The sequence below is a fragment of the Tympanuchus pallidicinctus genome, unplaced genomic scaffold (assembly GCF_026119805.1).
Source record: "Tympanuchus pallidicinctus isolate F22 unplaced genomic scaffold, pur_lepc_1.0 scaffold29, whole genome shotgun sequence".
Taxonomy (NCBI): Eukaryota; Metazoa; Chordata; class Aves; order Galliformes; family Phasianidae; genus Tympanuchus; species Tympanuchus pallidicinctus.
In genome coordinates, this window is record NW_026294746.1 from 4,790,588 (window position 1) to 4,813,167 (window position 22,580).

Consider the following 22,580-nt stretch of genomic DNA (forward strand, 5'->3'; position numbering starts at 1 on the left):
TCCTACAGCAACCTGTGTGAGAGAAGAGTTTTAAACCTAACAAAAAAAAAAAGTAGGGACTGCTTTTCATTATCTTGGTGGTGATGATGATGAAGGTGAGAATTTTCATTACACAGCAGCGTCAGATTTGCCTTGAGATCTCTTCATGTGCTTAGATTTATTATGGCAACTTTTTACTACGGAGGAGATTTATTTTACCTTACTGTCAGGGAAAGTGATAACAGTTCTCAACTCAGGAATGCGCTTTTTTTTAATTTAAGTTTAAAAAATAAGGGAATAGTCCCAAAATTCTCTTTTTTTTAAAAAAAAAAAAAAGTATCAGCCAATACTGTCAAACATGAGATTCCTCTTTTCTTTTTCATCTGGGAATGGACTCCTGTGGCTGCAGAGCTGATACATTCGATCTGGTGAGGTCTAACAAGGTAGTAAAATATGATACGAGCAGACCTGGGGTTTGTGCTGAGTGCTGTTAGTGGGACATCTGCAGTCTCTTCTCCTCTGCCATACTCTGGAGCCTTAGGGGAACTGCAGAGCTTTAGTGCAAGCCAGGATCTTGATAGTCATTAGTCTCTAAATGAAATTAGTATAACCAATGGATCGAGAGTCTTGGGGAAAAGGCTTCCAAGCAGCAGTGCTTACTGGAAACTATGCCTGGTTCACTCCTTGTAAATCAGGCTTTTTCTAGGGTAGGATTTTAATCTTAATTTCCTCTCAAACCTGTGGTGCTTTCTACTGCAGGATTGGGAATTTGAACTGAAGTAGAAGCACTACAGGACTTGGCCTCAGATTTATGGCTTGCAGTAGTTCAGCTTCAGTCAAGTTTTGGATTTGTATTGAGCATCAGCTTGAAGAAAGCACGTGTGTACTTACACACAACAGACAGCAGGAGATACCTTATTAACCAGGGCAGAGATGAAATGATTTCTTTTCAAAGTAAGAAGCATTAAAAAAACCCAGAACTATACATAATCTGTATGTTCTGTCAAGCTTCCAAACCAACATAGAAATGTCAATATATAAATGTTTTGCTGTTGGCTGGAGTGAAATGTGTTTGCACTCAGAAACCTTAGAGGGCAGCATTGACTTGATTAGCTCTTTCCCAGCCAGGTTCTGTCTCATTTTTCCCTTCTGGTAGAAATGTTTGGTTCAGATTTCTGACTGAGGAGAGGTTTAGGTATAACTTGAAGTCCTCTCTCTAATGGAACCCTAAAGCCCTGGCAGTACCCACAGCTTTAGTAAGTCAGTAATTGGCAGGACAGGGCTGGTTTGCACCTGTGGTCTGGCTGCCTTGTAGTGTTGGATCCAATAGCTCTGCTACAGCTTTCCCACCCGTTTAGGCACTGTCTTGAAGCGACACATTAGAAGTTGTCTTGGAAAATTATTTTTATTTGCAAAGATTTTTTGATTTATTTAATTCTGAGGAGCAAGCTTTCCTTGTGCACCAATTCAGGGTCTGGCAGGGTTGGCGGAGAGGTTCCAAGTGCCTTTTTGGTGGAGCAGGTCTGGAGTTGTGCCTTGCTCCATCTCACTGCAGGAAGAGAATCTCAATTTAGAGCACTTCCATCAGGTTTTGAGTCTGGCATCTCTAGCAAGAGGGAAGTGAGCCCTTGCACTTGAAGTTTAAATAATTCTGGTAGCTTTTGTTGAAGGTTTTGAGGTTCCTCTTGAAACACTCTGCTGCCGCCTTGTCACACTCACAGGTACCTTTTTGGCATGAATTCCCAGATCCTGAAGGAAAACAAGGGGAGGGCGAGAGCTGGAGTTATCTTCAGGTCATCCCCATGAACCCTGGGGTGGCTGATGATGAGTCCTGTTGCCAGCATCCTCCCCCTGGGGCATGGAGCTGTGTGGCTACAAACCAATAATGACCCTGGAGGGAGCCTTCAGTTTACTTTATATAGATATTTGTTTTGGTCATGAGGAAGTGCTTGGTTTTGGTCCCTTCACCCAGAGATTGTGTTTTTTTGCTTCGGATTGGCACAAGGAACAGCTGGGACATCAGGGTGACCCCATCCAGATTAGAAAACCTCAAGTGTTCTGTGTCCAGTTGTACTGGATCAATATTTGGCCTCTATAGAAGGGGAACCCCCATCCTTTGTAGCTCTAGACTTTACCACAGCTCCAGCTGGTAGGTTAGCACCACTCCTGGCACCTTTTCTTCACTTCCACCCCCCTCCCCAGCAAGTGGTTTCCCAGCCAGGTTAGTTTGAAGGACACCAAGGAAGGGATTCCCTGGAAGTGTGAGTGGTTGGACCTCGTGCCATCTCTTACCGCATGTGATCTGGCCTCCCTTGATGGAGACTGTGTAAAGGACAAGGTGGGGAACGCAGGTCAAGGATGACAACTTCTTGTAGCAGCAGTCGTGGGCATGGCAGCACCTGGTGTCACATGAGATCTGATCAGGGCAGAGTGGGGAGCAGAGGGGAAACGGTGGTGGTGCACAACCTCTGTGCGCTGGGTGCAGCGCTTGCTGAGCAGCCTCATTCACCTGAACGTTCCCATTTTTCTGCCTCAGCAACTTGGTGTGACACCAAATGGCTGCCTTAATTAGCCCAGGTTTGTTCAGGGATTGTCCTCCTTTTGTAAGCTGGTGAGCATGGTGAGCTGGTGCTGCTGAGCAGCTTTTAAAGGCACGCGTTAAGGTTACACTGACTGTTTTGGCATTGCTACCTCAGCTCCAAGCCTCGTACGCAGGGAGAGGCAGAGAAGACAAATGATCTAAGATTCAGGAAAAGCCCCGTGTTCTTCCCTGCTCTGCCTGCCCCGGCTACACCCTGCCTTGAGCTCTGGGAAAAGAGGGCTGGCAGCAGCCCTCTGCCTCCTCACTTACCAGTCTGTTGCATCCACCGGCCTCTTGGATCCCCCAAGTCCGCAGTGGCAGCCGTAGCCGTTGTAGGACAGTGCAGACTTCCCAGTCTTTTCTTTAATCATGGAAGCAAACTGAGCCACGTTGCAGCCCGCGGGGGCCAGCCCTGCAACTGGAGACACGCTGTTAGTGGCGTTGGAAAGAGAACCCCCTAAAAACGGACTGAAAAAGAGGGGCCATCAGCCCAGCCTTGCCCCATCACTGTGCGAGGGGTACTCACGGCAGACAAGGAGCACCAGGAGCTTCATGGCCTCGTGATGGGCAGCACTGGAGCAGGATGATCCCAGGGTGCTGAGTGTGAGCCCAGCTGCACGTTTTATAGCTGATGTGGGTCCGCTCAGCGCGATTCCTCCTTTGATTTCTCCAAAGTGGGCAAATATTGACAGTCCTCGTATTGGTTCTGTTACATGTGCAAGCTGCTGCTGGCATCTTGGAGGCCTGCTGAGGTGCAGTTCCCTTTCTTGTAAATGTCGGGATGCGCTTTGATGGGAGGGCAGGGGATGTTTACATGGACTGGAAATGAGTGAAGTCTTGTTTGTGCGTGACTCTGATCATCTCAGTACTTTCCACAAATAGGGAGAACTGGGGGGAAAACCGTAGCAGTGTTGTCTCTAGATGGCTTCTGAAAGCACCCTGCTGTCTCTTACTGTTTCCCTGCGTGCTTGCACAGGGAGAAAATGCAGAGTGCCAACTATCTTATCTTTCTGCTGTCCTGACGTGGGTGAGATGCAGAAATGTTTTGTGCTCAGTCCCAAGTGATGCTAAGCATTGCACATCTTTGTGCCCCAGCAAGTGCTGTAACAACATTCTTGGGGTCTGGCTGGGGTTGCTGGTAATAATTAATGAGTTTGGCATGTTTACATGGAGTTGCCTTCTTTCTCCTCCATGCCCTGTGCACCAATTCCAGCGCTGCTTTCAGCACTTGTGCAGCACCTGAGCTAACAGAGCTGCCTGTGGAGCTCCAGGTAAGCTGTTTGTATAGCCGGGTGTCCCAGCAGAAAAATATATCAAATTTAAACAGGGAGAGAGTGTTGCAACTCATCCTGGTGTGCAGTCTGTCAGCTGAATCACCTCTGTGTCCCATTCTGACAAGGACACGATCCTTGATTTACACCTTGCAAACAGCAGCTGCTTGGCGCAGGGCTGCGCTCTCCTTCCCAGTGGGTGCTCGTGCCCCCCCAGGGCTAAGCAGTGGGTGCCTGGTTTGCAGCTGTGGAGGGCATTTCTGATTCAAGGGACACTTCCTTGTTCAGGGATGCTTCCTTGTTCAATGGGTATTTCCTGGTACTGCTCATCACATCTGGGACAAGCTAGAGTGTGAATTGCAGCTGGCGCTCCTGTGGACACCAGCTTTTGTCACTGTTTTGGGGGTTGTACTTTGATGCAAAGCCCCACGGGGTTTGCAGCACTGCCCAGGCTCTCCCATGAGGTCAGCTGTGCTGAATTTACCTGCAGGGCAGAAAACCTGCCATCGTGAGGATGCTTGGGGTGAGAGGAAGCAGCTGCTGCCTGAACTGCCTTTTCCTAAGGGACATGCTGGAGATTGTTGCAAAATAAGGCCCAAGCATTCTTTTCTGATGAGAAACATGTTTTGTTCTGCTCTGACTGTGAGGCAAGTGTGATTTCCCCGCCGTCCCATCGCAGCAAAGCTCGCTGGCAGCCAGCCCTCCTGCAGCATCCTGCCTGCCCACTGACTTTCACAGCAGCTTCCATTTCTCTGCCTCGGGGAAGCTGCAAATTGTAGGGAGCTGAAGGCTGAGGGGTGCCAGTGAGCACCATGGGGGATGCATCGCCCTTCAGGGAGCATGGACTTCTCCTTTCTGCAAAAAGGGAATGGTACCAGTGGGCAGCGATATAAGCAGGCTCTGGACCCTGCTGCTCAGCTCTGCTCCTTCAGGCTGGGTGACTTTTTTATTGGTGTCTCCACAGGAAGCCCTGCTAACAGATGAGCTTCCCTCAGTGCTAGGGGTTGTCACTGAACACAGTGAAGTCACAGAAGACCGAAGCTTTGTGCTCTCTGGTTTTATTTTGGAGCAACATACAAGATTCTGCAGCGAAGCAAGAAGCTGAGGGAGCCGACATCTCCGCAGTGATTTACCAAGGGGGAGCTTGAGCCAAAAGGGGTGGACGCCAACAGCAAGACCGCTTCCATCATCTCGCCCTTTGCTGTGACAAGGCACAGGTGTCTGCTCCTCCCTTGTTTTTCTGAGCAGAAACATTCCATCTGCGCTGCCCTCCTCACACCCAGTGTCCGATGACGCAGCTTCACAAAAGGGCGGCTGTCCTCCTGTCGTAACCAAAAAGCCTCGAAGAAGAGCATCGGGAGGCGCTCCTGGCGCCGCGCCGAGCTCCGCTTTGCTTACCAGCATGGAGGTGGGTTTATGACGAGGAGCCTTTCTCCATCAGCAGCGCCTGCCTCGACACCTGCGCAGCGCCCGGCTGCGAGCCCGGCACAGCTGAGCCAAACGCTCACACCTGCAGGCTGCGCGCTGGCACCGCGTCCCGGAGCCTATGGGAGCGAGGGGAAGCACGGCGCTGGGATGGTGGCTGTAGGAAGAACCCAGCGAGCTGCCAGGGTGGCAGTGGGAACTTTATCAAGGTGCCAGGATCCTAAAGCATGGCTGTGGGGACTTACTGCAGGCAGGGACCCCCGGCTGGGGCACGGCGAGGCGTTGGGTCTGTCCCACGCGGCAGCGGCGTGCGGCCAGCTTGGCGTAGCAGCAGGCACGGAGCAGGCAGCACCTGCAGGGAGAACGAGAGCCTGACCCAAACAGCCTGCTAGCTGCTCTCCAACCTGCCCCCAGCGCTAAGTCACCCAGGGCAATCCTCAGCCTGCTCCTGCTGCTCACACACCCACCTCTTCTCAGCTTTTCTCCCTGCAGCCTCTCTCAGAACCCTAGAATAGCCCAGATTGGAAGGGACCCATAACGATCATTGCCTCCAACTGCTGGCTCCAGCCTTTCTGCACCCTGGTTTTCAGACCAGCCCTGCCCTGTGCTGCCATCCCATCCGTTTCAGCTGGTGCTCTCTGCCTTGACAAGGCTGCAGGAAGGGGAGCTAATCACTTTCGCTAAATCCTGTTCCCCTTCTGCTGCCGCTTGCTGATGCTGTACCTGTCCATGAAGGCAGCGCGACCACGGCCCCAGCCCGAGCCACAGCCATGGGCAGTCAGGTTTCCCACGGTGCTCCCTTCCAGCCCCGGAGCAAACGTGTGCGGGTGCTTCCCACGAGCTGCGAGCATGCCTGAAGCGACCGGAAAATGGGATTTTGTGAGCGAGATAAACAAGCCCCGGTCGGCTGGAGCGGAGCAGCTTTGGCTGGGATCTCTTTTTCTGTCGCAGCTGCACTCACCGCAGGCGAGCAGCAGCGCCGGCATCAGCAGGACCTTCATCTTCCTCTCGCTTGCACCTGGGGGAGAAACGGGCGCTGCCCTGCCAACCTTGCCCTGCTGAAATCACGTCGAATTCCTCCAGAAGTTGAAGGGAGGGAGGCAGGAGGGCTCCCTCTCACGGTGCTGCTGCCTCTTGGCCAAAAGCAAGCGTATTCCCGTGCTGTCCCAGCGCCCACCCCTCCAGCTCGCGTCCCACCGCCCCTCGCACCAAAGAGGACTTGGCAGCAGCAGCTCCTCAGCTGAGATTTCCCTTCAAAGCACTTCATCACGAGGCAAAAAAAAAAAAAAAAAAAAAGGCTCAGCGTGCCGCCTCCTCCCCCTCCTCCCACCCCCCCCAGCCCTGTTTTCACTTCTGCAATGCGATGACCCCCAGCAGCAGCAGGGTCAGGCTGGGGTCTCTTACCGGGAAATGGCACCGGTTCCAATTCCGATCCCTCGCTCCTGGCCGAGCACTGCCCTGTGCCTCCAGCTCCTGCCTGGAAGTGCAGAAATGCCTCTCGCCTGTCCCCACACGCCGTCCTGCTACGCCCCGTCCCTCGCCGGCCAAACCCACAGCCTGGTGTGACGCAGCCTGGAGCCCCTCGCTGCCGTCCGGGGACCCCCAGGCACCCTTCCAGTACCCCCTGCTGCTCCCTGTAGCTTTCTGCAACAGCCCAATACCCTGCCACTGTCTCCCAGTATTGCCTTGAGCTTTCCAGTACGCCCCAGTGCTATCTAGAGACCCCCAAATGCCCTCCCAGTAACCCCCAAGAGCCTCCCAGTATGCTCCCAGTTCCCCCCATTGCTCTCTGGATGCCCTCAGCACTTTCTCAGTGCTCTCAGTACTGCCTACAGACCCCAGGCATCCTCCCATCTCCATTTTTTGGGTCCTGAGCTTCATTCTTTATCTTACACTCCAAAATGCCGCTTGGAGGTTCTAACCATCCTGATTTTTGGTCACAAGATCCCTTTTTGAATATCCAGGTACTAACTTTAGGGGCTTGTAATCCTGTTTGTAGGGCCCAGACTCTTCAGTCTAGGGAATTATTCTTTGAGTTCGCAAGTTCAGTTATAGGCTGCAAGTCATGATTTTTGAGGGCTCAAGTCATCTTTTCTCATTCTGTATGCCCATTTTCAGGGTCCATAACCTATTTTTCAGCTCCCCAAACTCAATTTTGTTGACCTAAAGCCCCATGCTGAGTGTCCAAAGTCTCATTTTGTGAGGCGTTGGAAGAGTACTGGGTGTCTGTTGGTTGCACTGGGGGGCACTGGGAGATTGTAGACATTACCACAGAGCACTGGCATTTAACTGAAGGGCTTTGGGCGATGCTGAAGCTCAGTGGAAAGGCACTGGGAAACCTTTAGGCTACATTAAGCAGCTCTAGCAGGGGACTGGAGGGCTCAAGACAGTACTAAGCTGCACTGGGAAGGCATAGAGAGGTTATTGTGGGGTGCTATGCAGCACTGGGAGCATATTGGGGATTTCTAGCAAGGATTGGGGTCCACTGGGAGGGTGTTAGGAGGCTCTGGACAGCACAGAGAGGTGATTGAAAGGCTCTGGATAACACTAGGGGGCACTGCGAGGTTACTGGGAATGCTCTGGGTCTCCGGGCAGCATTTGAGAGCGCTGTGAGGTTATTGAGCTGCTCTGCATAGCACAAGGTGGTACTGCGTGTGTGCTAGGAGACTCTGGAATGTAATGGGAAGCACTGGGAGGGCAATGCTGGGCTCCAGCTCACAGAGGACCAAGATGATTTAAGCACATAATTTATTTTCACGTCGATTCAGTCCAACACAAACGCGGGTCCGTGCAGAAACTCAGCTCCAGAAGTGAAGCAGAGAGCCAAACCCAAAGAGTCTTGGCTTTGCACGTGCTCACCACCTGCACTTGCTCTTGAGGTACAGAACATAGCGGAGGTTGTAGCTCCTCGCGCTCCTCTGCAGGCACAGCCCCAGGCTGCGGTCGCACTCACAGGACAGCTGGGCACACCACGAGTCCCTGTCTGCCAGCAGCACGGATTTTGATTGCGTTTCATTTCATTTTGAGAAGGGAGGAGCCCCTTTTTCAGCATCCCCACTTACTGCAGGTGAGGCGGCCGCTGCGCCAGCTGTACTGATAGTGCTGCTGCTTGGCGTTGCAGTGGTACTTCTGGAGGCCGTCGTAGCAGGCATCGTGCAGCTGGCAGCATCTGCGCAGGGCTCTGAGCTTTCAGATTTTCTCCCCTGCTTCCCACACCCCTCAGATTTGAATGATAAATTTGAGCAGGGAGATTTTTAAATGGGTGCTTACCTGTCTGTGGCATCCTTGGGCTGCCCGCGGCCCCCTACACCGCAGTAGCAGCCATAGAAGGAGTAATGCAGCACGGCGTTTTTCCCCGTCAGCTTTGTGACCACCTGCTGCAGCTGCCAGAGGCTCCCAGCAGCCGGCGACGAGCCTGGAGGGGAATCAGTGTGATGACAGAAACACTTTTCTCCCCTTTTTTGTCATCCCCTTGGTATCCCCTGCTATATTCCACCACCAAGTCATCTCACCGCGGTCTTACCTGCTGTGCTGGAGAGGAAACTCATCCCCAGCACAGGGGAGCTGTTCTCTGGGGGGTTGTTATGTGTTTTGGGGAAGTGGTGGTGGAAAGTGAAAGCTTGAGAAAGCCACAGCTCTGACACTTCTGTTTGATGCAGGTGTGGCTGCCCTGGCAGCACAGGTAAGGACACTTACCCGAAGCAAACAGGATGGCCAGTGCAAGGAGAGCATTCATCTTTCCTACCGCCCTGGAAGAGGAACCCAATGCCAGATCATCTCCCACTGCACCACCAAGCCTCTTGCAGCAGGTGACCTCTCTCCTTCCTGCTCCCCAGCTGGGGATGGAGCAAGGAGGCAATGCCCACTGCAGCCCAGCTTTAGCAACAAATGCTGCGTTTTGGGTGTCAGCGATGGAGCAGTAAAGAGGAGCGGGTGGTGGAGAGCAGGAAAAAAAGCAGAATGTAGAGAAAGCTGAAGCCCTTGAGGGGACACAGCTCTCGACTGCTGTCTCAGACTGCCTTTGCTCTGCTGCTCAGCACTGCTTTCTCTGCCTGTGCCTCCATCCCCACTTGCAGTACAGCTTATGGTTAAGGTAGGAAAGGAAGGAAGGTGTTCCTCTAACCCTGCTCACCTCTGGAAAGCCTCTGCCGCTCATGGGTGCGTGGTTGGCATGGCTCCATTTATATAGGGCTTGCTTTCGCTTCCACAAACCTGTGGAAAACTCAACTCATGCAGTTCTGCAAGTGGGGCTTTTCTATAAAGGAGAAAGCACCATCCTTCCCCTTAATGTGAATGCAGGAAATCCCCCTGCCTCTATCCATGCCAGCAGTGATGACAGCAAAGCGGTGTCAATTCCAGTGAAGGAGGAAGGCAATACACTCTGCCCCAGCCCTAGCAGCTCGGGGGTGTTTTCCACTGCTTTACCAGCCCTGCTGGTGCTGTGCTGGGGGATAGCCAGCTCTGATTCAGAAGGTGTAAATCAAAGCCCTAAAAAGGGCTCACAGGGGGCAGGCAATCCTTGAATACTGGCAAAAAATGGCTTTTCTGACTGCAGTAGGAAGGGATGATCCCCTGACCATCAAAACATGAAGTTTGCTCTGCATGTTAGCTCTGGGAGTGAGTTCAGAGAAGAAGGAGGGGGATGTTGGGAGAAGCCACCAGCCCCAGGCTCGCTGCAGGGAAGTGTTGTTGACAAACCCCAGGGAGTTTTACTTGGTGGCATGTTATTTGTCCCCAATTCTCAATGCTGGGGATCGAGCTTGGGACAGACCCATCTCTCAGCGGTCCAACAGCAAAACACCACAGAGCATTTTTCACACCATTTATTCAATTCCTTTTTGCTGGAGAACAAAATCAGTAGAGAAAAGAGAAGAAGAAGGGGACAAGAACTCTTCTGGGGAGCTGGGGATCTCCAGCTATCGCATGTGCCCTGCTCACCCTGCGCATCACCTCACTGGGAGGAGGGCTGCAGCCCCTCTCAGCACCCACATCACCCTGTCCTTCCCACAGCAACGAGGAAAGGCACTCAAAACAGGCAGACATGCAGATTTCAGCACTGCAGCTTGCTCCCTCTGCACCTCAGCTTGAAGTAGAAGCGGTAGGACACGTTGTAGGAAGGCAGAGCACTGGCAAAGCACGAAGCCATGGCCCTGTCACACAGGCAGGTCTCTCTCTTGCACCAGCTTTGCTCATCACCTGCAGGGGGACAAACGTGATGCTCTGCCCCAGTGCTGCTGTGCCATCCCTGTGCTCTCACCGCCTCGCCAGGCAATCTGCTCCCTGGCACTCACCGCAGCTGATGTCCCCATCGGTGACATCGAATTGGTACGGGGTTATCAGGGGGCTGCAGCTGCTCTCTCGCAGCTGCCTGTAGCAGCAGTCGTGGGCATGGCAGCAGCTGCAGGAGATGTGTCAGAGGTGAGAGAAGCGCCAGCCCCAAACGTGAGGTGACCGGGAGGAGCACGTGGCCCGGCAGCAGCATGATTTTCCAGGTACTCACGTGTCAGTGGGGTCCACTGGGGTCCCTCTGCCCCCGATGCCGCAGAAGCACCCATACCAGCTATAGGAGAGCAGGGCACTCTTCCCTGTGGTCACTCTGATCATGCGCTCCAGCTCCAGCAAGCTGCCACGCGCCGGAGGCAGCCCTGCAAAGAGAGATGGGGGGACAGAGTGGCATCAACGTGGCCCATCACCCAACCCCCCCCAACCACACTGAGCATGGCAGGGAAATGGCAAAGCTCGGACAAAAGATACTCAAAGCCCGTGAGTTTGTATGGTTTGCATGCAGGGGGTTGAGACCCCAGCCTCACCGGCCGACTCACCGTAAGCCAGCAGCAGGGCAAGCAGGAGATTCCTCATCTTCATGATGGAGGAAGAGGGCGGCGAGCAGCACTCTGGGACTGGTGATGAAATGGGGGCAATAAAATCCCACCCTCCTCTCCCTGCGGCTCTGGGGCTTGGCGGGTTTGCTTTATATGGATAAAGAGGGGAGAGATCCTCCCCCTGTCCCTTGCTGGTGCCCCTTGCACAAAACCAGGAAACCTTGCTTGCTGTAGGGATACAAGTGTGCCCTAAAGATATCTGGTCAGGTGGAGGCTCGGCTACAGACACGGTGCTCCAACCTTGGCAGTGTAGCTAGTGAGTACTGTTAGCAGCTTGTCCTCTGCAGCCCTTCAGTTGATTGCTCTTCAGTCTTTCCCATGCAATCTTCGCCAAATCTGGTACAACCAGCGTGTGGGAGAAGCCTGAGGCTTCTCAAAGGTTCTGCAACGTGAGACCGTGGGCAAAGCAGGCTGGAAGCCATGAGAGCCCCACCGGGGATGCCTTTGGAGCACAGGTTATTGAATCACTGCAGCCACAACGTGATGCAAAGAGAGGCAGAGCACCTGAGGAGATAACACACAAAGGCTGCTATCACTGCCGAGCAGCCAGGCAGCCCAGAGCAAACAGACAGCAGGCTCTGCCTGTATTCATAGGCACTGCTCCACCCTTGGTAATTAACCCCGCTTCCAAGGGAGGAAATCTGTCAGTAAGAAAATGATGCTTTGTGTGCACAGAGAGGGGGGTGAGGCTGGAGGCAGCTCTGGTCCCACCCTGCCCCACACCAGGTGGGTCGGGGCCTTTTGTGGAGGCACTGGGTTATGGGCTCGGTGCGTGTGCTGGGCGGCTCTTGGAAGGAGCTCTCGTCCCAATGGATGGGTTTGGGGTTTGTTCCAGTTCTACCCAGGGGAGTGGGGCTGTGTGGTCGCCCTGCTGCCACGCTCCCGGGGTTTGAACACTCATCCTGAGCAAAGCAGAAGGCTCAGGTCAGTTTTTGGGGTTAAAACGGTAAAGTTAGGGTGAGCCTCGGCCTTGACGTGGCGCCTGGAGGACCGCGGCAAGGGGGCGCTCTGCCCAGCGCGGCCGCTCCTCTCTGTGGTAGCCGGAAGTGGGACGGTCGCCGTGGCAACGCGGCTGTGTTTACCGGCGGGCGCGGGCGGCACCGGGGTGGCAGGTGTGAGGCGGCGGGGCCGGGCCGTGGGGCTGGGGACTGGGGTCAGAGATGGGCTGTGGGGGCTGGACTGGGCTCAGCTGTGGCGCTGGGGACTGGCTGAGGGTCTGGACTGGGCTCAGCTGTGGCGCTGGGGCACTAGAGGCTCTGCTAAGGAGCTGGGCTGCACTGCAGGGCTGGGGCTGACCCCAAAAACGGGGCCTACTGCCACCCCAAGTCATAGGGCACAGCACTTTGGGTCCCTGTGGGTGCTGCAGTGCTCTGTCCCAACCCCGTAGAGCAGCTCGGGCACCCAAAGTTAAACTGCTGTGTGTTGACAACACGTGTGGTGCTGGGGAGCTGGAGACCCTCACTTGGAGGAGTCTCACTGTGGTGGCTGAGGGCATTTTGGTTGTGTGGGGTGTAACCATGTATCTAAACGTTTATATAAGTCTGTATAGAAGTGCTGCAATGCATTCAGAATTTCCTCTTTGTTGCCTTGGAGCATGTTTGTTGGCAGGAGTCAATCAAACACCCCCGTGTGACTGCAGTTGGCAGGAGGAGCGTGTGTTCTGCTGCTCCTCAGAGCCCTGCCTCGAATGGGCACTGAGTGGTTGTTCCATTCCTTCTGCTTGTTTTGGGGAGACCAGTCAGCTGTAAGCAATTTCTGCGCTTACAGTGGCGTGTGTTCCTTTGTCTCCGGCTGCCAGCACTGAGCCACAGGTTTCAGTCTGTGATGCACCAGATCTTTGCTATTAGATGATATGCAGCACGAAGTCAGCAGGGAAATTAAGGCCATTTTAGGCTGTTTCCTGTAACTTTTCATTCTGCTTTCCGAACTGCAGGTGTCTTGGGAAGCAATGGCCACAGCAGCTCTTCTGAACCCAGTACAACTTTGCTGCTACTTCCCTTCAAGCACGGCGCTCTCTGTCTTTCAGCCAAACGCCATCACCATGCACATGACCCGGCCAAAATCTGCCAAGGGTCGCACGAGGTCAACCTTCAATTACTCTGGGACCACAGACACCTTTCCTTGTGCAGTGCCATCATCGCCAGCAGCTCCACATGACTTACAGAGCAGCCGGAGAGCATCATCTGTGAAAGCAGTGTTCCCCTCCGGCCAGATCTCCCCAGAGGAGATCCCTGAGCTCCTGCAGCAGGTGCCGTTGCGGAGCTCGTCCTCCCTGAACAAATACAGAGTGCTCCCCTCCATTGGCCGAAAGGGAGTGGAGGGTGCAGCGGAGCAGAGCGGCCGTCTGGATGCGAGCTGGGGACAGAAGGGTGCTCCAAAAACTGCGGTTCCTTCTGGAGAGCAAAGATCTGCCTGCAGGTCACCAGAAAGCCATGTCCCTAATGAAGAAGCCTGGTGTGCTCCTGAGAAGCCAGGAAGGAAAAAGAGCTCTTTGTTATCAACTCTGAGTTTGGAAGCACCGCTGCAGAAAGAGTCACGATTGCTGCTTGCTATTCGGTCTCCCTCCGGTCGACGGTTTGAACATCACTTCAAGCCCACAGACAGTCTCCAGACAGTCCTTGCTATAGCACAACACCAAACAGCTGCCAAATATGAACGCTGCAGCATTGAAACCACAGAGGTGCCCAGACGGAGCTTCCATGACCTCAGCAGGTCCTTGCAGGAGTGTGGGATCCCCCACAAGTCTGTGCTGTGCATCCGGCAGGCCGAGCAGCAGGACGCCGACCTGTAAGCTGAGCCGAGCACTGGAGCAGCTTGGTCCTCTTCATCTTTCTACAAGTTCCCTTGAAGCAGACTCGTGGTTACCAAAAGCACGTGTTGAAGGGCTGCTTCAAGTGTACCCACCTAGACTGACTGCAGGGACAGTGTCTTTTATCCACAAGTTCCTTCCTGAGTGCCACCAACTTTGGTTTTGAAATTAACAGTTTCCTTCTTAGATGCTTGTTCTGTCCTTAGAGCAGGAACCTTCTTCTGCGTCCTCTTCTCTGAAGGTGCCACTTCCCAGAGGGGATCAAGCATTCGGGAAGACAGAAGCAGAACTGTTGTACTCTGTGAAACTCAGCTGGATTGTGGTTGTATTGGTGAGCAGTGGGATTTTCTCCTCAGTTTTTCTTCTCTTGTTTGACGACTGGTAGTTCAGAGGAGCTGGACAGTCAAGGTGGGGTGCTGCAAAATACTTCACTTAATGCTTTTATGCTGAAATGAATTAGTCTTCAGGCCAAGTGCTGCAATGGGAGGTTTGGCTGTTGTTTCTTTTGCTTACAATTCTGTATTAATTGGCTTTGGGAGAGGAATTGGCTCATCCAGCAGTTTTGTTTTACTGAACCAATATGGCTCTTGCAAAGTTGTTTTGTCAAAAGTCGTGAGTAGGGCAACTTAGTCTGTCTGTGCTAAAAAAGTGGACAGCTTGCCACACAGCTGAGCTCATTTTATAACATTGTGAGGAAAACCCAGGCTTTCAGCTCAGCAGAATTGCCAGAGCAGCTCACAAGAGCGATAACAGTAGAAAATTCATTCCAGTATTGACCAAGAATGTTGAATTTCATTCCAAAGTCAGTGTTCAAGGGTCCAGGTCTCTGCTGCAGCTGTTGGTGAGCAAGCTGTAGGTATGCCAGCATCTTCAGGGAGAGCACGAGACCTGGGATGCTTTCATCAGACCTTTCACAGCCGCTCTGTTGTGATATTTGCAGCAGCCTTGAGAACGTGGGCAGCTCAGGACCACGGATGTGGGTGGTAGAAGAAGAGCACGGCAGCGTTAGCAGGCAGGGACTGGTGCCTGCTGTGTGTGTGTGATGTCACTGCTGCTGTCAGAGTATTTTCATACAGTGTGATGGCAAAAAAAAATAATCAATAAAACCTTCTCAGCTAAAATTTGAACTGGCAATGATTTCTGTTTGCTGGAGGCTCGGCCTCCTCTTCACCAAGCTGAATGTTCCAGAGATGGCCTGGATCAGACAGCTCAGCCCTCCGACCGACCCGTGGACTGCAGTGTCTCCAAAGAAGTGTATTTTTCTATAGGAAAGTGCATCAAATCTCCATCTAGGCAAACGCAGTGCAGGAAGAAGCTGCTGCCCCACTTCTCCCCCTCTGCCCTTTGCAAACTGGTCCCTGTATGAGCAGGAGGTGAAGCATCACCTTGAGGTGTTCCTGAATAGAAAACGGATCAGAGCTCGCGGCTGGGCTGCTCCCTACCTACGGCTCTTCAACAACAAGAAGGCATTAAGAAACAAGCTGAGGCAGCAGTCGGTATGTGTTCTTTATTCCAATTAAAAGTACATTAGAAACAGCACACAGGCCCAGCAGCAGCTTTCATGACAATTCAACTCACTGCTGTCACGAGCTCGTTCAGCTGTACCACGAAAGGAGGTGATTGCAACAAGTCTTCCACTCTGCACGCAAGCACTCACTCACCTGCCACTTTAAATAGGTTTCCAACTGAATAAAAATAGATACACCCCAGAATACAAAAGAGTTTCACAGATTTTTTTTCATTTTTTTTTTCTTTTTTTTCTCCCCCCCCCACTAAAGCCTTTATACAAATCCATAAAAGGGTGCACGGTTTCCTAAAATTTTAGGTACATTTTAAACGAGCCTCTTGTTGTTTTGTTTTGTTTTGTTTTTTTTTTACTTGGTAAAAGGATCCACGTTCCTGTCTTTGAACAGAATATGGCGGCCAGAATAAACTCCTAGTTTTAAATTTACACTGTGTACATCTGTTGGGAAGTGATTCCTACAGCGGCCGGCGGCTGCTCACGCGCATCCCCAGGAGCTCAGGAGCCTCCATCTCCTGCAAACCAGGCTGGGGCTGCAACCTGCAGGCTTTCCCTGTGTGGTGCAGTGGTCCCAAGCCAACTCAAAGCCACAGGAGTTGCTGCTCGTCCCTTCTCTGGCACGGCTCACCTTGAGGCAGGGGCACGGCTGAGCTGCACTGCGCGCAATGGAAGCGGGGAGCGCTTGCCCTCCACCTCTGATATTGAAGCATCCCATCACAGGTACAAATTTGGCATTTCTAAAAGGAGGTTGGTTTTTTTTTTTTTCCTTTTTTTTTTAAAGCCAGACAAATACTTCTATTATTGGTCAGTGAAATCCAGCAGTTCTGTATACATGATTCACACAGCAGCATCTCAGAACCAGCACCGCCTGCCTGAAGGTGGCTGACCCCTACTCCAATGGATGCTAGCATTTTACAGAGGCAAATTTATTCAGAAAACTAATTAGTACAGTTCCCTTCACACCATCCCCCCCTCCCTACCCACCCCTCAATCGTTTGGCAAGGTTAAATGCTTCAGGTGAATTTCTCGAGCACTGACTTCAGCACTGTCACCACTGCACAGCGGCTGCTCTAACAGATCAAGGACAAAGTAAAAAGAAAGCACTGCCCAGCAAAAGCAACACGGCACCTGTGTTAGAGACTCTGACTTACTGGAGACCCCCCTGGGCAATTTACCTAACGAGAAGCTGGGCAAATCCATCATTAAGCCAGAAATGAGTCTGAAGAGCTCAGAAGTTGACATCCTATTTTGTACAAGTTGAGTTTTTACCTAAAAACCAGCTGCCTTGGTTTCGTCTCTTTTTTTGTCTTTTAACTGATCGTGTTTACGTTGAACTTTGCTTCAACTAAAAGCAATAAAGCTTTTTTCTTTTATTTTTTTCTTCCCCCAGATAAGTTTTCAGTAATTACGCATTGCCCACTCGTGGCAAGTTTACTTCTTAGCACTCAAAAGATCTCCCCCGTTTTAAGGCTAGACTAAGAAATGTTAAAAGCTTCTGTAAACATTTCCTCTTCCTCCCCCCCCCCTTTAGTTGCACATTTGAAAGTCCAACTGCAATTTTTAAAATGAGGTAATTTTTGTGTACTCGTATCTTAGGAGTCCTCTTGGGACGAGCTGGGAGGCGTGCCAATCTGATCCAATTGGAGTGGGAGAGCTTCCACTGCAGGGTACGCTCCGGTTCCAGCAGCTGTCCTTCAGTTAGTTATCTTCTCAATTTCATCCAAGTCGTCAGTATCCAATCTGTTGATCTTTTTGCCTGTGGAAGACAAGAAACGGGTCAGACACCACGGCAGAGGGCAGCAAAGGGAAAAGCTGCTTCCTCCTGAGGAGCTGCACTGATCCGCTCGGGCTCAGCAAACAGCCGTCAGTCAGATCTGCTCACATCCACAGCAGCTCAGAATTATCCCTAATTTTAGGGAAAAAAAAAAAGCCTGAGGACACGTACTGAAGTGTTCCTGGATCCTGTTGAGGATATTCATGCTGTGCTTGCTGTCCACCATGTTGATCGCCAGCCCTCGCTTGCCGAAGCGACCCGTGCGCCCGATGCGGTGCAGGTAGGTCTCATTGTCTGGATTTCCATCCTTGTCCACAGGAAGGTCAAAATTGATAACAACAGAGACCTGCTCCACATCGATCCCTGATCAAAGAAAGCAGCAGATGCCACGATTCTGCAGCAGGATCAGCCTCCTGTGGCCTGACCCGTGTGTATTTTGGTCAGAGCCTCCAACAGATACTCAGACAGCTGCCCCGGACTGAAGGAAGATTTAACAGCTAGTCTCAAACTCTGAAGCAACACAAGAAGCAGCAACAACCACAGAACCCACACGTGCAGCTGGAAATAAACCTTCTTCACGAGATACTTCTGGGGTACTTTGACATACAAGCCATCCAGCTATCAGCACAGAGAATCCCACCAGCACGGCTAATGAGAAACAGCCTGAACTGCTCAGAGTCACCTCGGGACCCTCATTTGTCTGCAGTGGAAGCTGAGGATAGAAATGCTGTCTGCAAACCTCCCAGCAGTGTGAACAAAGCACTGCTTCTGCCCCTCGCGGCACAGCTCTGCCTCGCCTTACCTCTGGCGCACACGTTGGTGGTCACCAGCACCTTTTCCTTGCCCTCTCGGAAGCGCTCTATCACCGCGGCTCTCTGTTCCACCATCATTTCCCCGCTGAGCAGTGCCACCTGGTGGCCTTCCTTCGAGAGCTCCGCTGCCAGCCAGCCAGCCGTCTTCCGGGTCTGAAACACAAAGCGAAGCCTGTCTTTGGGAGGAAGTTTTACTCCACTTTACAAGCGAGGTTTGGGTTATGCCCATGCGCTGAAGTCTCAGAACCATCGTCATTATACAACAAAGCCACTCAGCTTGGAAAGGGGCAACCTTTGAGCAGAAAGAAGCTGGGAAATCCAACAGAGGCTCTACACAGTGTTGAATTAAACTGTTTCCTATTGGTTTCCTGAACTCTGAGGATGGCTGACGCCAGGAGGCAGCAGAAAAGCAGGCTGCTGCAGCAGACTGAACCTACAGGTTCCACCCGGTCTGAGCTTCACCAGCAGAGCTCTGCACAGCTATCTGCACTGCTTTTTCTCAGATCTACGGTGGCTTCCAGGGAAAAGCCTTGGTGTAGCTCACAGAGCTGGTATGACAGCAATTACCAAATGTGAGGGCCAGGAATAACTACGTATCAGATGAACTGTAAGGCTTCCCCATCCCTTCCCCATCCCTTCCTTGGGTTCCATTCTGAAAAGGACACCTGGCCAATGGGGTTGCTGGAAGTAACTTTCCCCAAAAGGACTCACGTGGCAGAAGACCATGGCCTGGGCAATGGTGATAGCACCATAGATATTACAGAGAGCACGGAACTTCTCATCTCTGCTATTGCACAGAACGTAATACTGCTTAATAGTGTCCAGCGTCTCCTCCTCTCTCTTCAGCTTGATAATGTTTGGGTCAGGAACAACTTTTTGAGCAAATTTCCACACGGAATCCTCGAAAGTGGCTGAGAACAGAAGCATCTGGCAGTCCCTGGGGAGCATTCTGCAAGAGAGAGCAAAGTGAGCAGCGTTCCCTCGCGGCACCCCAGAACCTGCTGCTGGATGGACGCCCCAGGCAACGCAGACCGACAGCCTCAGAGCCACTTGTTTCAGTGGCTGCAAAGCCTCACGCTTCTCTCACCCACACCTGATCATTCCCACATCTTACAGGCTCACATTCTTAAAAAAAAAAAAGGAATAAAGCCACGCTCTGGGGTTTATTCCAGAAGACAATTACGACTGCTCATCTTTCCACAGCGTTCTGCCTCTACCAGCTGCCAGGACTAGAGCTAAAGGTGCTGTTTGAATCTCGTTGCTTTGTGGTGGCAGTCACCAGGCCAAGAGTGTAGCCCTGCTGCCCCTATGTTACACAACAGCTGTAATGCTTACCTCTGAATGCGGATGCTCTGATCCTGATGGCCTTGGGTTGCTATCATCACGTCAGCCTCGTCCAAGACGAACACTTTGATCTTCTTGGGATCTATGAACTTCAGCTTGGAGCACCAGTCCAGCACAGTGCCAGGTGTGCCAATTACAATCTGTTCTGAGATCTTCTGACCTCTCTCCACTGTCCAGACAGAAAGCCACCCGTCAAGCTTTGAGATCAGCCACAATATAACTCATGCTGAGCTCAGACTGAGCTAAGGAATAAACCACAGGCATTCATCGTTGCCCCAGGACACCCACTGAGTTAATTCTCGTTACATCAAATTCATATTCTGTCCAGATGTTTAAAAACCATTACGTTCCAGTGCTCTATTCAACCCAAGGAAAATCATTTTCATTTGCAGTCTGTTGGTGGTGTTCCAGCATACTCACATTTATTGCCTCGGACAGCGTACGCAAGCTTCAGCTCCGGGTAAAACTTCCCCATCTGTTCGATCACTTTTCCTGTCTGAAGTGCCAGCTCATATGTTGGGGAAAGGCACAGGCACTGGAGGAGACAGAGGAATGATGAGAGACAACCAACACCAACAGGATTTTTTTAAGGAAAGAATTCAAACCTCAGTAACGCTGCTCAACTATCTCACAAGGAAAGTGGGTTTAAAAAGCCTCCATAGAAGCTCAGGCCCTTCGGTAGGGGGTCTCTGCACCACCCCAAGCCCCCACAGAAGGGCTCAGCTGTGCTACAACCCACCTGTGGGTACTCGGGAGCTACAACCCACCTGTGGGTACTTGTTCCCAGGTTCAACACGGCTGAGCATGGCGAGGACGAAGGCGGCTGTCTTGCCAGTACCAGACTGAGACTGTGCAATCAGGTTCTGCGGGCTGCTGCGACACACAGCGGGGTTCAACATCAGCGTGAGCTCAGGAAAACCAGCCACCCCACAACGCTGGGGGAGAGCAGTGCAGGCTGAGCCTTCCCACAGCTCTGAGACGTCCTTTCCCCACAGCCCCAGCGCCGTCCTCCCCTCTCTGAAAGGATCTTTCAGACCCTTCCTACACGGTGAGGACGCAGAAAGGCGCGCGTACGTACGGTTCAGCAAGCATCATGGGCAGGGCGTTCTCCTGTATCTTTGATGGTCTGTTGAAGCCCATGGCATAGACTCCTTGCAGGAGCTGTGGTTTCCTGGAAACAGAGGCGTTCTCTCTTAAGCTTTGCCTTGGAATATCTCAGAGGCAAGGAGCTGCACCATCCCAAAGGGCAAGAAAACCCTTGCAGCCAGACCTCGACACCTGCATCCCTGCTGGGGTTGCACTGCTGCATGACCACCATCAGTGGCAGGAAGCTGCAAGCAGCAGCGCAGTGCTCTTTGGAACAGAAGCTTTACCAAAAAAAAAAACAACCTTCAATTTACTAAGCCATCCTGCACGCCTGCCTTTCAACATGGAAAACCTCGTATCACTGCTCCAGAGGCTGCTGCTGTGCTTCTTGCATGTTCTAAAGCAGCTTTCCAGACAATCCTGGCCATCCTGGAATAGAGGCCACTAATCTTGTCCTCTAATCCAACCTGAAACTCAGGTCACGGTAGCAGGGAGCTCCTAGCAGTAAGCAGTGCTGAACTCAAAACAGGTTGCACTTGTTCTGTCCACCACTTCCCACTGCTCAGCACAACACACTGCTTGAAAAGACGGTATCACTTTCAGAGGAAGGCTGGAACAAAAGCCCTTTGAGAGGTAACCTTGCACTGCTCAAGGACGCACCAAGCCCAGCTCTGACACAGTTGCTAAGGCTGCACCAAGTCACAACAGGGCTCACTCAGCCCAGCTGCCTCATTCCTAACTCCCCCAGACTGTTTGCCTTCTGAAAGACAGCAGTTACTCAGATGGTTGCTATAGGAGCACTGCCTTTTGGGATACACCAGCCACTAAGGTTAAGGAAGCAGAACCAGTGTGAAGTTACAGCAGGTCCGTTTTTCCTTGCAACAAAGCTGAGATCACCCATATAATCAACAACCCCACACAACCACCTTTTAGTCCATGAATCTATCACACACAGCTCACGTTGGCACTTACAGGTGCAGCTCCTCGAAGGACTTGACGGAGTAGAGCGGTGAGTTGGGGTCCCTCTGCAGCACCTCCACCTGGTTGCTGGTGTCCACCAGGTTGCTGCGGATCAGCTTGTTCAGCAGGGACTGGGCAGCTCTGTCCTCTGCCAAAAGGGAGGTGGAAAAGCCATCGCAGGTGTTGCTTCTGGTTTGATGCTGCGCTACCCAAGGAAGGAAAGACCCAAATTCCCCCCCGCAGACAGCGCAGACTTCCTGAATGCCAGGACATCCCACGGGTTCACACATTAAGCCTCACAAAGTGAAGCTGGCAGAGCTTTGAGGCTGAATGGAGACCTCAGGGCTGAACTCATTTCAGTTCCTACAGCTCAGCATCTAACTGGGAAGCAGGGCTGAACGCCCCGCTGTCTGCTGACGTGGGAGCAGGTGGCTTTCAGGGTTTCCCTATTTTCCATACCACCATTAAGGTTGACACTGACAGCCCGACGAGGAAAGAAAAGCAGGAGGCAACAGCACTTGGGAAAGTTCCAGGGCCAAAATACTGTGTGGGGTGAGGATGAACGGCAGCAGAATGAAACCTGAGCGGCCACACGTGGGGTTTTCCCAATAGATCTCCAAGGATCCGGCGACTCCGAGCGCACACCCACCTTTCTCCTCATCCTCCGTCCTCTCCACGTTGTCGTCTGCCTTCAGCACGGCACCTGGGGGAGCAGGGCGGGGGGAGGAGAGCGAGCTTTAGGCTCGAGAACCTCAGGGAGCGCCCGGCCCGCCCTCCCCCCCCATCGCTCACCATTGGCGTCGGGCTTGGCCTTCTCCTCCTTCAGCTGCAGGGTGCTCAGCTGCAATAAGGACACACGGTGAGCCCGGCTGCGGGGCAGGGAGAGGGATGGAGGAGGGTGTGTGTGCGTATATGTGTGTGTGTAGGGAGGGGGAAGGCCTCACCGACTCCGCCGCCGCTTCCTGCTCGTCCACGGCCAGGGCCCACGAGTCGGTGGCCATGGCCGGGCCGGGCCGCGCCGCCAGCACCGCAATGGCGCCGGGCGCGGGAAGGGCGCCTGCGCGGTGTTGTTCCGGTTCCGGTTGGGGGCGGCGACATCGGCACTATAGTTCCGGGGCAGCGAAGTTCCGCCCCG

At 52.6% G+C, this 22,580-nt stretch overlaps 5 protein-coding genes across 8 annotated transcripts; 1 reads left to right on the forward strand and 4 right to left on the reverse strand.

The window, feature by feature from the left end:
- Positions 1–1,375: 1,375 nt before the first annotated feature.
- On the reverse strand, positions 1,376–11,494 carry LOC128085128 (uncharacterized). Its single transcript, XM_052692133.1, has 12 exons — positions 11,079–11,494; positions 10,757–10,901; positions 10,548–10,654; positions 10,324–10,452; positions 8,527–8,671; positions 8,319–8,425; positions 6,218–6,274; positions 5,980–6,109; positions 5,502–5,608; positions 2,831–3,017; positions 2,272–2,378; positions 1,376–1,728 (listed from the first exon to the last, which is right to left on the reverse strand). Exons 1-12 carry the CDS (start codon positions 11,119–11,121, stop codon positions 1,586–1,588), a joined length of 1,407 nt encoding a protein of 468 aa, XP_052548093.1. The 5' UTR covers positions 11,122–11,494; the 3' UTR covers positions 1,376–1,585.
- On the reverse strand, positions 4,874–6,795 carry LOC128084998 (phospholipase A2 crotoxin basic subunit CBd-like). Of its 3 annotated transcripts, none has more exons than XM_052691820.1 (6): positions 6,661–6,795; positions 6,218–6,274; positions 5,980–6,109; positions 5,502–5,608; positions 5,230–5,375; positions 4,874–5,153 (listed from the first exon to the last, which is right to left on the reverse strand). In XM_052691820.1, the coding sequence occupies exons 2-5, from the start codon at positions 6,255–6,257 to the stop codon at positions 5,269–5,271; spliced, it is 384 nt and encodes a 127-aa protein (XP_052547780.1). In that variant the 5' UTR covers positions 6,258–6,274; positions 6,661–6,795; the 3' UTR covers positions 4,874–5,153; positions 5,230–5,268. The 3 variants fall into 3 exon arrangements, with proteins under 3 accessions (XP_052547780.1, XP_052547781.1, XP_052547782.1); XM_052691821.1 differs by having other exon boundaries at positions 4,874–5,171; XM_052691822.1 differs by lacking the exon at positions 6,661–6,795 and adding an exon at positions 6,466–6,520.
- On the reverse strand, positions 7,988–9,040 carry LOC128085000 (basic phospholipase A2 Cdr-13-like). The gene is made up of 4 exons (XM_052691824.1): positions 8,953–9,040; positions 8,527–8,671; positions 8,319–8,425; positions 7,988–8,239 (listed from the first exon to the last, which is right to left on the reverse strand). The coding sequence occupies exons 1-4, from the start codon at positions 8,990–8,992 to the stop codon at positions 8,112–8,114; spliced, it is 420 nt and encodes a 139-aa protein (XP_052547784.1). The 5' UTR covers positions 8,993–9,040; the 3' UTR covers positions 7,988–8,111.
- Positions 11,495–12,203: 709 nt separating the features above from the next.
- Positions 12,204–15,888, forward strand: UBXN10 (UBX domain protein 10). The gene is made up of 2 exons (XM_052691812.1): positions 12,204–12,250; positions 13,072–15,888. The coding sequence occupies exon 2, from the start codon at positions 13,087–13,089 to the stop codon at positions 13,927–13,929; it is 843 nt and encodes a 280-aa protein (XP_052547772.1). The 5' UTR covers positions 12,204–12,250; positions 13,072–13,086; the 3' UTR covers positions 13,930–15,888.
- Positions 15,440–22,522, reverse strand: LOC128084988 (ATP-dependent RNA helicase DDX19B). 2 transcript variants are annotated; one of them, XM_052691805.1, is made up of 12 exons: positions 22,390–22,522; positions 22,238–22,286; positions 22,095–22,148; positions 21,458–21,593; positions 20,478–20,570; positions 20,167–20,269; positions 19,820–19,934; positions 19,391–19,568; positions 18,767–19,004; positions 18,046–18,208; positions 17,415–17,606; positions 15,440–17,225 (listed from the first exon to the last, which is right to left on the reverse strand). In XM_052691805.1, exons 1-12 carry the CDS (start codon positions 22,444–22,446, stop codon positions 17,164–17,166), a joined length of 1,440 nt encoding a protein of 479 aa, XP_052547765.1. In that variant the 5' UTR covers positions 22,447–22,522; the 3' UTR covers positions 15,440–17,163. The 2 variants fall into 2 exon arrangements, with proteins under 2 accessions (XP_052547765.1, XP_052547764.1); XM_052691804.1 differs by having other exon boundaries at positions 20,167–20,272.
- Between the last annotated feature and the right edge of the window lie 58 nt (positions 22,523–22,580).

Coding starts and splice junctions, on each gene's coding strand:
- LOC128084998 (XM_052691820.1), bottom strand. CDS start 6,257: ATGAAGGTCCTGCTGATGCCGGCGCTGCTGCTCGCCTGCG. Junction 5,609..5,979: donor CGCGCTGCCTTCATGGACAG/GTACAGCATCAG, acceptor TTCTCCCTGCAG/GTGCTGCCTGCTCCGTGCCT. Junction 5,376..5,501: donor GCCGGGGGTCCCTGCCTGCA/GTAAGTCCCCAC, acceptor TCGCTCCCATAG/GCTCCGGGACGCGGTGCCAG.
- LOC128085000 (XM_052691824.1), bottom strand. CDS start 8,992: ATGAATGCTCTCCTTGCACTGGCCATCCTGTTTGCTTCGG. Junction 8,672..8,952: donor GGCCATCCTGTTTGCTTCGG/GTAAGTGTCCTT, acceptor ATTCCCCTCCAG/GCTCGTCGCCGGCTGCTGGG. Junction 8,240..8,318: donor CAGCGGCCGCCTCACCTGCA/GTAAGTGGGGAT, acceptor TGCTGCTGGCAG/ACAGGGACTCGTGGTGTGCC.
- LOC128085128 (XM_052692133.1), bottom strand. CDS start 11,121: ATGAAGATGAGGAATCTCCTGCTTGCCCTGCTGCTGGCTTACG. Junction 10,902..11,078: donor TGCCCTGCTGCTGGCTTACG/GTGAGTCGGCCG, acceptor CTCTCTTTGCAG/GGCTGCCTCCGGCGCGTGGC. Junction 6,110..6,217: donor GGCGCTGCTGCTCGCCTGCG/GTGAGTGCAGCT, acceptor CGGTCGCTTCAG/GCATGCTCGCAGCTCGTGGG.
- UBXN10 (XM_052691812.1), top strand. CDS start 13,087: ATGGCCACAGCAGCTCTTCTGAACCCAGTACAACTTTGCTGCTACTTC.
- LOC128084988 (XM_052691804.1), bottom strand. CDS start 22,446: ATGGCCACCGACTCGTGGGCCCTGGCCGTGGACGAGCAGGAAGCGGCG. Junction 21,594..22,094: donor GACGGAGGATGAGGAGAAAG/GTGGGTGTGCGC, acceptor CCCTTTTGGCAG/AGGACAGAGCTGCCCAGTCC. Junction 19,569..19,819: donor CGCTGTCCGAGGCAATAAAT/GTGAGTATGCTG, acceptor CTGTCTGGACAG/TGGAGAGAGGTCAGAAGATC.